The sequence below is a fragment of the Poecilia reticulata genome, chromosome 15 (genome assembly GCF_904066995.2).
Source record: "Poecilia reticulata chromosome 15, P_reticulata-male-v2, whole genome shotgun sequence".
NCBI lineage: Eukaryota > Metazoa > Chordata > Actinopteri > Cyprinodontiformes > Poeciliidae > Poecilia > Poecilia reticulata.
This window is the reverse complement of record NC_088844.1, coordinates 5805030-5818368: the sequence shown is the minus strand read 5'-3', so window position 1 is coordinate 5818368 and position 13339 is coordinate 5805030. Positions and strand designations below refer to the sequence as shown.

At 39.5% G+C, this 13339-nt stretch overlaps 1 protein-coding gene across 1 annotated transcript in view; it reads left to right on the top strand.

Annotated features, from left to right (window-relative positions):
- ttc27 (tetratricopeptide repeat domain 27) overlaps positions 1-13339 on the top strand; it is a 50026-nt gene that overhangs the window by 14528 nt on the left and 22159 nt on the right. Inside the window, exons 6-9 of the mRNA XM_081616385.1 lie at positions 2441-2599; positions 2738-2883; positions 6010-6122; positions 9880-9946. Of these exons, the coding sequence (XP_081472511.1) occupies positions 2441-2599; positions 2738-2883; positions 6010-6122; positions 9880-9946 (485 nt within the window). The remainder of the gene's footprint in view (positions 1-2440; positions 2600-2737; positions 2884-6009; positions 6123-9879; positions 9947-13339) is intronic.

Genomic DNA, 13339 nt, shown 5'->3' with positions numbered 1-13339 from the left:
GATTTAATACATTCACAAGGAATTGATATTGAATTGAAGGAAAATTAATTGCACTGCATCAATTAATTTTTTTCTTTTACCCACACCTATTTATTTCTTTGGAACAGGACTGAAGTATTCAGGGAGCCATCATAAGATCTAGATTATAATTCCTGTACTTACTGTTTCCTTCAGTGTCTCATCGAGACTGTTTTTAGACCACATTTAAAACATTTAGTTGGCTTTAACACAGTTATTGTGATGCTGGTTGGATTAAAACCAGACAACAGGTTTGCTGTTATTTAACATGATGTAACGGTTAGCAGTAGTAAAGAAGGAGCAGGATGTGCTGGAGATAAAAATCCTGTGAGCAGAGAGGTGTGGAGGAAGCTGCTGCACTGTGTGCCGGAGCTGTCATCATGTCTGACTCACTTTAGATTGGTTTGGTGCTCTGTGGGGTAAGGTGCTGCTGAATTCATTTCCTCAGCTCTTTTTAATCACAATGTCTATTAGCAGTTGAACAGTTTTAATTAACTGATGTTTGAATGTGCTGCTGCTGCTTTAGTTTAACCATCATTAGTGGAATCAGTTTCTCTTCAGCGATCAAGATCTTGTTTATTTCTTGTCTGGTTACAAACTTTTGAGTGCTTTTCTTTCTTTCTTTTTTATTTTATTTTTTTAAATCAGTTTGCTACGTGACACAGGTTGACAGTTTGTTGTGTTATCCAGCCATTAACATGTTTGTTGAAAATATATTCTCATTTATATAGAAACAACGCAGGTGGTGATCATCTTCTCAACCTGCCCAGAGAAGATTTTGATTGATATTTTGATTGAGTATTTCACATTTTTATGAATTACTACTTTTACATGCATCACCTTCTCCTTAAGCTTCTTACTGATGCTCTGGGAGCCCATTGAAGAGCAGTGTGGATATCATGTCCCTTTTACAGCTGTCTAGTGTTTCCTATGAGAAACAAGATGTTGGGAGTAGAAAAAAATTGACAAGTGTGTTTTTATGAATAAAATGCACAGGCTGTTAAGATCTTTGGAAAGACTCTGCTGTTTGAGTTGAACAGAGTTGAACAACCAGTGAGTGGCATCCTGAAGTACATCACACTGTTACTGGACATGGTTTACCCTTTAATTGGCTAAAATCAAGTGTGTTTTTCTTGCTTAGTAAAATCGATCCACTGGATCTTTTTCTTCCTTTCTACTGATGACACACACACACACCACACACACACACACACACCCTGAAGTGAGTCATTCCCTACAATGTGAAAGCGGCAGTTCTGAAGGTGACTCTGACGTCTTGCATGTAAATCTCTTCCTGTGACTTTGCTGGCTCTGGCTGCTCCAGCCCTGGCTTCGGTTTCTGAATGGTGACTAGTGAAAGAAAATTTCCAAAGAAATGTAAAAGGGGCCAGTCTATGTGAGTATGAGTTAGACCAGAATCGGGAGTTCTCAGGTTGACTTCGGTTTTGTGGGCCTTAAGTTTGAGCATCAAAGCCTATACAGCTTTAAGCAATAGATAATTTATGTCTATCTTTGTTGCATGTCATGTTAATGTCCAGAATTATTTCATTAAATTGAGATAGGGGGGTAGGATTAATAAATGTTCACTTCTTCCTACTCCTTTTCAAACAGGAATATAGTTGCAAACAAATTATTTTGTTTTTTGGTTATGTATGCACATGTTTTCTCTGTCCTAGTTATTGCTTGTTTGCTTGTTTTAAAAAAAAAAATCTGTTTGAAATAAATGAATAAATACAAAAAAAATACAAAAGTTGGCTAATATGTTATCAATAGCATGTTGATAACACTAACTTACACCAATTCAGCATCAGTTTAGCTAAAATGCTAGTTTTAGCTAAAATTCTAATGTTAGCATGGGATCTATTACTAGCATGTTAATCTACAGTAGCATAATTCTAGTATGGACACAATAAGGTATAAGTTAAAACTAGCTAAAATGGTCATCTTAGCTCAAATGCTAATGTTAGCATGCAGCTAAAAGTAGCAATGCATGGGAGGCGGTGCATTGTCTTGATTCATTCATAAATATCAGATTTTTGATCAATTGCTCTGTGCTTTGTTTCCCGTGCTAGTTTCTCCTGGGGAGAGTTTCTTTGTCTCAGTTGAAAGGAGTGAATTTTTGATAAGGTTAGAAGGAAAGAAAATGAAGTAAATTCAGCTTTTAAGGAGGTTGTTGCAATTGTAGCTTTCCTTCTCTATGCTGCAGCTCTACTCTGCTCACATGGCTTGTTTGTAAGAAACACCAAGACAACAATTGATCCTCACAAGTATGACAGTAATGTGCATTCTGCTACATAAACAAGAAAAACACCTTAGAGAATCTAGGTTTTGCTATTGTTCAGTATGGTTCTTGTACAGACCATTGATTCACAGTATTATTGATAGAAGCATTCTTAGAAACATAATTCTGTTTCTTCTCCAGTGCTGAAATGCCAGTCGACGTTGTCGGACCAGAGGAGCCTGGCTATTCAGTTCCACCTGGAGTGTGCCTATATTAGTCTGAACTACTACGAGTACGGGAGCGCCAAGGAGCACATCAACACGGCCAAGGAGCTTTCTGGGCTCCACATCAACATGACAGGTGTGTGGGATACTGGTTGACTTGAAAATATGAGTGCCGTGTCAGAGAAATCTACTCTTTAAAAATGCAGGGTTCTTAAGAATATTTGGTCATGTTGAGGTTGAACTCTTTTTCCTGATCTGATGCCGTTTAATCCAGGTGCTCTCGGGAAACGGACCCGCTTCCAGGAAAAGTTTTTGGCTCAGCTCCTCCTTGAGGTGAAAAGGCAGGAGGGGGAGGAGGAGGCTGATCAGAGGGTCAGCGAGACCAGTCCCACTCCGACGCCACAGGCCAGCCTACCCAAAGTAGGAACCGTCTCTATCTTCATAGCTCAACAATAGCTTTTGTCTGGTTGAGTTCCTTAGTTTGGCTTTACAACTGCTTTACCTATTTTAGACTTCAGTTCTTATTGAAAAGCTTCAACTGTTTGCAATTTCTGTGCAGCCTCTGTGCAGCTAGATTATTCTGTGCAGAATAATCTAGCAATTGATACACTATCACTCATGACCAATTGGTTTGGGAATCAGGGTTGGAACTCATCAAGTCAGCTTGAAATTAAATGAAATTGTTATTTCTGTATGAAGGTCCTAACATCAGTTGACAATGTTCATCTGAACTTCTGAAAGAGTTCAGAAGAACATAAAGTAAACTCAATTACGACATCAGCTTAATAAAACCCAGCGGTTAGCGACTTACCTTTCATCAAAGACACCAGAATACCACTTCACATTATCAGTCACATGGCCTTCACACCAGCCAGGATGTAGGGAACAAAACTCAACATATAGGAATCAACAGTTTACGATGTTTAAGTACATTTATTGATAAATGTACTTAAACATTTATCAATCACTATATGTATTTAAAGTGATTGCTATGAATGCTAAAGTTGTGCTTCTTCAAATTCTCTGCCAGCCCAATGAAGGATCCAGCCTTTTAGGACTAAAACATTAATTCAACTAATAGTTCTTCAAATCTCCTGCCAAGTTATTGTTAAAGAATTTGTGGTTGATGGTTTAATATCCGTCTTTTAAATATTTTCAAAATGTATTGAATGGTTGCTGGGCTGTGTCCCAGGAGGTCTAAGACTCACTGCTTTGCTCCAGTTCTTTTTTTTGTCAGTGCTTAAATTTATGACGTTTCCATTAAGGGGGGAGGGACAGTAAATGGACTCAATCAAGACTGTCATTAGCCGGAGCTAAGCGACTCATTTTATAATGATGGGAGGAGAGAAGAGAAGCGGGTCATGTGTTCATCACTGGGCCAGAACCCTAGCAACCAGGGAGGGGCTCTGCCTCTTGATCTGACAGGACTTTGTTATCCGAGCTGATGCCACATTGTCACCTTGTAGATAATTTTCTGATGGCAGGGGCAACGTCAGCGTTTGGAGCAGTTTAACAAAAGGGATCTAAAATAAAAGAAACAACAGTCCCTTTCTGGCCTGTGATGCATCAAACTGCAGCGCTGTAAACAAGGTTTCCCCTTCATCGTTTTATTTGTTTTTGCTTTTTATCTCACTTAGATGTTTTTGATATTCAAACCCATGTTAATATTAGACCAGTACAACCTGAGCAAATGCATAGAATAGTTTTCAAAGGTTTATTTAATATATGTATCAGGGTTTCCCCTAGAAAACTTACTAAGGCCAGTGCTTGAGGCACTAGGGCAGCCATCCAGCAGTTTCCTGTGGTTTTGAGTCAAAAAATGTTTATGGTTGACAGGAAATTTGAAAATATTACTTGATTATTATGTGTTATTGAAAGACTGGAAGATTAATACCTAAACTCCAACTATATAGTCCTAAAGAAAAATCAGTTGTTAAAAAACAAACTTAAATAAATAAACATTGCTTAGCCTGAACACAAGGCTAAAGTAAAGCCTGGTGGCCCACCAGGCTTGTAATACACTGGGGGAAAACTTGAGTATTAAGCGATCATTAATCCAAAACAACCTGACCTGATGTGAAAATATGTGTACATCCTTTGCTTAGACATGAATTGACAATGAGTAACAACATTTTTATTTGGTTTAATTTAATGTACCACTGATGCAGAATCAAACCACTTAAATCTGTCTTTTAATATGAAGTAGGCCTCAAACGTAACACATTGCGCCTCAGTCTAAGGAAATGAATGAAAGGATTAGAAGCATTAATGGGCATCAATCAATAATGCCTGGACTGGAGAGCCATTATCTCCAAATGAAGACGAACTCAATATCAGAGCACGCTGATGACTCATCCAGGAGGTCTCTAAAGGAAGCAGACTAGTTTCTAGAACTGAGTTAGTCAGTGTTAAAGAGTTAACAGCAAGAAAAAACGTCATTCATGGGAGGCCAAAACTGCTGCCAACACAGGATTTCCCCCAGAAAACTTGTTCAGCCTCGTGGTAGAGGCGCTAGGGCAGTCCATCAGCGGCCCACTGTGCTTTAGTGTTTAAAAATGTTAAACGTTACAAAAATATGGAGGTGCACAAGCAGGCATCATAATTTTGAAATGATAGCGTGCAAGTGCAACCAACAGGTGCAGGACGGTGAAATTGGTGCAAAACCCCTCATGCACAGATTACTGTGTCAATTATGAACCTAGTTTAATCTGTATTTACTGTTGCTGGTGTATTAAACTATTTAAAATAAGCAAATGATGCTCAACTTGGGGGAGGGTGGGCCTGGTGGCCTGCCAGGCTTGTAATACACTGGGGGAAGCCCTGGAACAACAACAATAAGAGCCTGACTCAAATCTACTTAAGGAAAACTCAACCTGGTAATCACTAGGAATTAAAAAATATTCTCTTTACTGACAGAATGGAAATGGAACACTTTGGATGGTGCAGCCTACATCTTTTTACAGCTGTTTAAAAACTAAAAATGTTCTGCCTACAGTCAAGCAGCATGGTGGTGGTATTCATGGTTCCACTAGCCACAATTTATGGTTAATGGAACTATGAATTCTCTAGCAGAAAATCCTGAAGAAGAATGACTGTCTGATGGCTTTATGTCCATGCCCATAATCTGGCATGTCAGAACCAGGACTAGCAGAGAGACAGAGGTTTTTTGAACTCTGTCTCTCTGAGTTAAAGAAACTCAGAACTTGAACTTAGTTCAATTGTACCAAGTGTACAATTGAACACTTCAATTGTATTGAAGACTAAGTGTTTAGTCTTCAATACTAAACACTTAATATTTAATATACTAATATTATACTAATTATAATAATAACATACAGAACACTTAATATTCTGTATGTTCCATTAATTAAAGTACAGCAGGCTTATGCTGATTTTATGCCCTGACTTCTTTATATGTAATAAATCCTTCTTTTTGTTGCAACCCTTGCCATTCTATGCTATACATTGCAAAAATAAATCTTCTCTCACAACCCATAGTTTTATCAGACTTGGACATGTGTGACTGGAGGTTTTTGTTGTTGACAGGATTACCATCTGGACGACGACACGCTGCTGGATCGGATCACTTTAGCTGAGCCCGATCTGTACCAGCTGCCTGACCTGAGTGCTGAAGAGCAGGCCCTCGTCCTGGGTGTGTGGTAGGTCAACTCCCCTCACCCTGTCAGTGTGTTTAAAACATGACTTGGATGGGCTTCAGTCCCCATGACCTGGCACCTGGTCATTGGAGGACTACTAAAATCGGCTTCACTTAAAAATCGGGTGATCACCGATCTCCCAAAATTAAGGAAATCGACACCGATAAATCGGCTTGCCGATAAATCGGTGCACCCCTAGCATAAAACGTTATATACTCCACCATGTGTTCATATTCTCATCGCATTTGCACCCAAAAAAATGGCCCATCACGGTTGTGGTTGTCTAACTATTGTTAAACAACTACAAGATTCTCCTCACTCAGAATCTTGTGGTTGTAGATAAGATCAGTGAATAAGATCAGTCTCACCAATTGTCCGTCAACCGCAGTAAAAGAAATCGCACCCTTAAACAAAGTAATGAAAAAAAAATTGTCCCTGCCCCAGATGATACTTTACAGTTTTTTTGTTTTTTATAAATTTATTTTATTTATTACATAATGTCAAAATAGACCCTACATTATTCCATCAAGCATTTACAATTTTCATAAGGATTTTTAACTTGACAGTTTAATATTGGGTTATCTTGAAGAAGAAGCAAATGCAAATAAAGCAATCCTTCAGTCTAATTTTCTTTCTGGGTTATTTTCATCCAGCTATATGCTTTGTTTTGAAGAAACTGATTGTTGTTGTCGCTTTAACAACAAGGACTTTAGACTTTTTATGATTCCATTAAAGCTGTATTTGTAATGATGTGACGGGTGTTTACAGCAGTTCCTGGGACAGTGACCCGTCCCTGACCAGAACCTGTTTACGGGCCCGTTTCCATCCAGAACCAGGGTGACCAGCAGACACTTAGTTTAATATCGGAGCTCTGTACCTGTCGTTGATGAATTTTGCCGGCGCGGCGGAGGCCAGATGGGTCAAGTGAAGGGCAACGCAGCAGTCAGTGAGATTGCAGGGAGATGATTGATGAGCATTGGGCTCTGTTTAAATTAAAGCCCTATCTGCACACTTGAATGTAGCTCCAAGGTAATGTCAGACAGGAGTAGATTAGACCTCTGAGTCCTCCAAAAAGACACTCATCAGATTTATTTGCTTTATTTTTTTCTTCCAGGCCCTATTTGTTACTGCTGGATCCAGGGAGCCTTGAGAACATAGACTGTCTCTCTCTCTCTGATTTATCCTCATGTTTATCATGATGATGTTGATGCAAAGCTCTTCACACTTCAAACTGAAGTAAAGGTCAAGTGGAGGCATTTGCTTATACACTAATAATTACTGCTATGGTGTCCATCCATCCAACCATCCAACCATTTTTTTTTACACCCTTGTCCCCTAGTGGGGTCAGGAGGGTTGCTGCTGCCTATATCCAGCGAACGTTTCGGGCGAGAGGTGGGGTCACCCTGGACAGGGCAACACAGAGACAGACAGGACAAACAACCATGCACACCACACACACACACACACACACACACACACACACACACACACACACACACACACACACACACACACACACACCTAGGGAGAATTTAGAGAGACCAGTTAACCTAACAGTCATGTTTTTTTGGAGGAAGCTGGAGTACCAGAGAAAACCCACGCATGCACAGGGAGAACATGCAGACTCCATGCAGAAAGACTCCGGGCTGGGAATCAAAACCAGGACTTTCTTGCTGCAAGGCAACAGCTCTACGAACACTGTGCAGTTGGTAGAGCTGCACCAACTGCACATGTGTCTATACACCTGCTGTGGTGTCTATTTATCTTATTATTGTTGCCTAAACAGTAAACTGGAATGAGATTATACTTAATTTCAGGTGGTTGATGCATGGTGGAGAGCCAGTCAGCTGCTTTACAGTAACAGTTGAAGAACAGAACAGGATTCCCTGACTGACTGCTGCTGTGCTGTAGAGATGCACCGATCCAATATTAATGTTTGTGTCAGCCCTGATGATAAAAAATAATTTTGATGGGGTATTGGTGACAATGTGCCCAAATTATAAGGGCAGATCTATTCAGTCTAATTCTATCTTTTGTGCTCTGATCAACGACGTGCTTTATTTTTTATTTTACATTGTTTAGAATTTCCTCTTCCGCTTTCTGAATCATTTGAAAGAAGGTTTGTTACAGTTTGTTCTTGTGTGTTTGACCAAGGTAATCAGCCTATTGTTTTTGTCAGTTTCAGTTCCTTCTTGATTTATTTTGCATTGGCTGTTCTACTCCCAGTTGCACTGACTGGACAAATTCATATTTGTTGTTTGTAAAATAATTGTGCTGTACTAGTTATCAAATACATTTGTAATTCAGTTCATTTATGTCTGAGTTACTGGGAAAAAAAGAAACATTTTAGGACAATTGTTTGTCAGATGATAAACCTCAGGTATTGGGAGAGAAAAAAGTGGATCGGTGCACCCAACTATGCAGAGCTTTCAGCAGTTTTTAGATGACTTTATAGGTCAAGTATCTTATCAGCCTGAAACATTACATTAAAACAGAAATGTGTGTGTGTTTGTGCTTTGTGTCTTTTTTAAGCCCTTTCTCCATATCCTGCCTGTTGGAGTTCCTGCTAACATATTCCACTTCTCTCTGACTTTTCAGAGACAGAACTTCAGTTGAGCTTCCTTGTGCTTGTTAGTATTAAAAGGAAACCTTTACTGAAAAATGGATTTCATTTAAGGTGTAAGGATTTGGAGGATTAGTTGGTAGAGATGGCAACGCCTGGCGAGGCTCATCATGAGCTGCCGGAACGATTCGCTCTGTTCATCGAACACATGGAGAGAGAGAAAGGAAAGAAATTATTTTCCTCCTTTGTGGTACTCGGTCTGACTGAAAACCAGCAGATGATTTCAGCCTCTGGCTTTGTTAAGCCTCTAGAACCCTTGGAGGATGCAGAGTTGAGGCTTATGGTTGAAGGGAACTGATGGCGTTGGAAACGGTCTGCAACTTTGTCTTGGAACACGTTGCCTATCTAAAAGCCGAGCTGGCTTCTTTTAGCAGCCTTCAGCTTAAACACAGCTGTGCTCCATCTTCATGCTCCTTCCTAAAAGAAATGTCTGATGTTTAGTTTCTTTCTCTTTCTTGCTTAGCTTCTGTTGATTACTCATTCATTAGCCTCTAGAATAAATCTGTTCTGTCAAAATGCCCCTATAACGAGGTTCTCTCAAACAAAATTGGAGTAGAATTGAGCGAGGTCAATGTAGAGCGTCCCACGTAATGGCTGCCATGCATCAGACAATATACCTTTAAAATATCTGCATTGACATTTTCACACTCATTTCTGGATTTATGTTTGCACATCCCACACCTGCTCTCAGACGATATTCAGGTGTGTGTGACTTTCTCAGCGCAGCAGAGGAAACCGAGCCGGGTCGGAAAATTACGATGATTCAGATTGTTTTTATTGTCCTCTCTGATGTACGTTCAAATAGAGGCTGACTGAGAAAAGTCATTTAGCTTCTGAAACGGGAGTTATTTTCAGATAGCCGTGACACAGCTCTTGAGCTCAGGGTTGCTCAGAAGGGCTTTGTGTGTGAGAAAGAGATCAACTTTTAGCGATTTGGATCAAACATTTCATAGCCTACAAAGTTAATTTTATATTTTAAGACATGTAATTATCAATTAACGTTCAAATCTGACAGAGCATTTAAAGTTGGAACACGTTTATTTTAGTTCACTCCTTCAGTTCTTCAGCTCTTCATCGTTTCAGGTTTGCAGAGCAGCTGGTGAGTTTGTCCTTCTAATCTATTCTGTTGTCTTCCAGCACCGACTTTCAGAAGAACAATCCCGTGCACAAACTAACAGCAGAAGAACTGTTGGCATTCACTTCTGTAAGTCCTTTTACTGTTCTTTTAACTAGAATGAATTGGTTCTCAATAATAACATTGACATAATCCTCTAAAATGACTCACTGGGATGTTTGTAAAATGTGTATTATGCATAACGTTGATGCATGACGGTGGATGTGTTTCCATCTATGTTTTTTGTGCACATTTTGACGCCTTTGGTTAGAAAAAGTTTATGGAAATGGCAAAATATGAAGTTACTTTCTCATTTTTTTAAAACAGGTTTTGGGACTAAGATTGTTTGTGGATTATCTGAAAAAGAGTTAAGAGTCTGAAGAGAAGATGGAAATACATTTACTTACTACGTTCCGAACCTTCCCATCCACTGTGCCTTACTAGAGGCACGGAGCTTGGGAAAATTTCTAATTCGAAACCTCCAGCTTGGAGGAGAGGACTTTCCATTTCTGAGATGTATGGGTCGTGCTCGTTTGGAACCTCTACTTCCTGTTTATTCCAACCAAGTGTATCGTAAAAATCTAACGAAATCACGTTTTTTGCGTAGCCTGGTTGATTCGCTCCAAACCAATAGAAATTTGCTTGAAATTTGCATAACAGTTGGATGGAAACAAAGCTAGTCATGACACTGTCTGACAGCAACAGTCTTCAGTCGGAGGCTTCTTTATATTCATTGCCTAACTGACTGCTACCAGATATCTTCAATATCCACAGCATCAGCATCCACAACTCTTTTAATATTTTAATAATAGATGTTATGACATTCAAAAGTATTTTTGAAATTAACTAAACTGAATTGAACGTGGACTATCATAGTTTCCATGCAGGAATGTGTGTGAAGTAGTTTACTTTTTAAATCTTTACTTTCCTGTTATTTTCTCTGTATTTGTAAAGTCAAGGTTAAAATCCTAAGCAAGCTGATTTGGGATAAAGGAGGTAAAGGTGTGAGGCATCAGTCATGACCAGGGGTGAAAGTAGTTTTACATTCTTGGGGGTACTATGACAAAAAAAATTATATATATATATTGCTTCTTTGTGTGCTTTGGAGTTTCTGTGCTGATGAATTTTTTTGCGAAGCGATAAAAGCTGGTAGCTCTTGAATTGCTACAAAATAAAGCTGTATTTCCCTCAGCCCACTGGCTGTAATGTTGACACCTTGAGATGCCATGAGACCTAAATTCTGAACATCATGGCATGGAGTTCATCCCAGTTTTCCATGTCTGGCATATAACCATTCATTTCAGCTTTTAAACTGGTTCTATTGATCCTGTGTCCAGACAGAGGGATAATCAGTAGCCTAGCATCATGACCTGTTCGTTCTGAAGATCGTGCAGCTTCCACTTCTCTTTCTAACATGATGCCTCCTCACCCTGACTCTCATACTGATAGGAGGAACCACAGAGCTCTGTTAAGTTAAAGCACATCTTCTGAAGTTGGGATATTTTTCCACCAACAGGTTCCAGAGGAATCGCCTCAAACCAGATGTTGGACTGGATTTTATTTCAATGTCATTTGTGAATGTTAGCTTCTCATTTTCCACAGTGGAGCTATGAAGGTTGAAAAAGGTCATTATTTTGGAGAAAGTCTCATCAACATCAATATTTCCACTAAATAAGAGGCAAAAAAAACTGTTTGATAAAGGAAAAGCCTCTCAGACTCTGAGCCCGACAGCACCAAACTATTTTTTTATATTAGGCAATTAATTTAATTTCACATAATTATTGCGGTAGAATCCATTTGTCTGTTAAATACTTAAACATATTTACCGTGTTTGATGTTTGTCGTGAATGACGTATACTCACAAAGAAGGAGATAATTAGTCCAAGTTTGTCGTTTATTGAACGTTCAGAAATTACAGCGGCTGTGATGCGCAAAGACAAAGATAAAACAACCTGAACAGGTGATCAACTCAAAACCACTCGCACCTTTTTACTCTCTGTCTCTCTCTGTCATTTAAGCACACCCGTTGCCATGGCATCCTCCTGCGCTCCACAAGCAAACCAGAGATTACGTTAAAAACATTCAGTCCTTTACGATATTAGGTTTTCAGGCTTGATATATATTTTGCGATCAATAATAACCCTCCATGAACACAGCTGTGGTTGATTAGTTAATTTTAAACTCCTGCTCTGCTAGTTATTTTGGTAATGGAACTGAAATGCACAGAATTGCGCAACACCTTGTTGAAACAATAATCACTGAGATTATTATTGTTGTTGGGTCATTAATTTGAACACGTTTTGTTGATTTTTGTTGTTGTTGTTTTTTAATAAAGTTACAGACGTTTTGATAACGAGTCAGAGGAGGGCGTGCTGCTCTCAGCGTCCTGGCGACTTTCAGTTTGTCTCTTAATGCCGAGATCGACTCAATATTTTCCGCGATCGACGTATTATTGCGCCGCTGCTCTAGCAAAGCATGAACAGTTCAGAAACAATATGACATGGGAAAAAAGTTATTTATTAACTGATTAAGTCGTGTTTTAGATTGTTCTTGAAGAATTAATCAGTCACGGCTGATTAGTGGGTGGACTCACGGCTGCACAGTGAACCGGTTGATTTTTTACAGCAGACAGTCGCTCCCCTCTCTTGCAGATACTGCGTACCCCCGCTAAATCTTTTAGGGGTACGCAGTACCCTGCCGTACACCCTTACTTTCACCCCTGGTCATCACCACATACTAAAACCCAACATTACTCTCTCTAATTAAATGAGCTGTTTGGCAAAGAAGGTGGAGAAAGACTCTGGGTTATTGGCTCTGTGACTCCAAATAAAAACAGCCCAAAGCAGTCGAACTGGAACCAGCTTCCAACAGAAAGAACACGACTATTTCACAGAGCTTTGGTCATGATCGGTCAATGTTTCATTGCTTTACTTCTCCTTAACCTTGAGGCTTGAGATGAAATTGGAAGACATTAAAACAAAGGCTACGCACCACCGGCTCCGGAAAATGTATTCACAGGTTTCTTAGAGATCCTCAATGTTTTGCAATCATAGCTAGAAATTCAATGAAATCATCCAAATGCAAAGCATTGTTCTAGATAACACTATCCTACGTGTCTGTCTGTGTTACTGTTGCACCAAGTTGTATGGGAGGAAAGAAAAAAAAAAGAATCGGGCTTCAGAGCTGGTTTAAAGGCTCAGCATCAGGGAATCAATATCTAATCAGTGAAAAGGCAAGTTCGATATGCTGCAGAAATGGGAAGCAGTTCAGGGCTGCGCTGCCTCACAACAAACGCTACACTGGGACAATAACGTGATGAAAAGTGCTTTGGACACCACTCATGAATAGCAATTTGAGCTGGATAAAAAGCAGTCGTTGTTTCCTGACTGTGACCTGCTGCCTCAGAGCGCCGACAGTCTATTATTGAAAAGCACTTTTACTTTAGGCCGCATATACACTGATAAGGCATAACGGCATGACCGC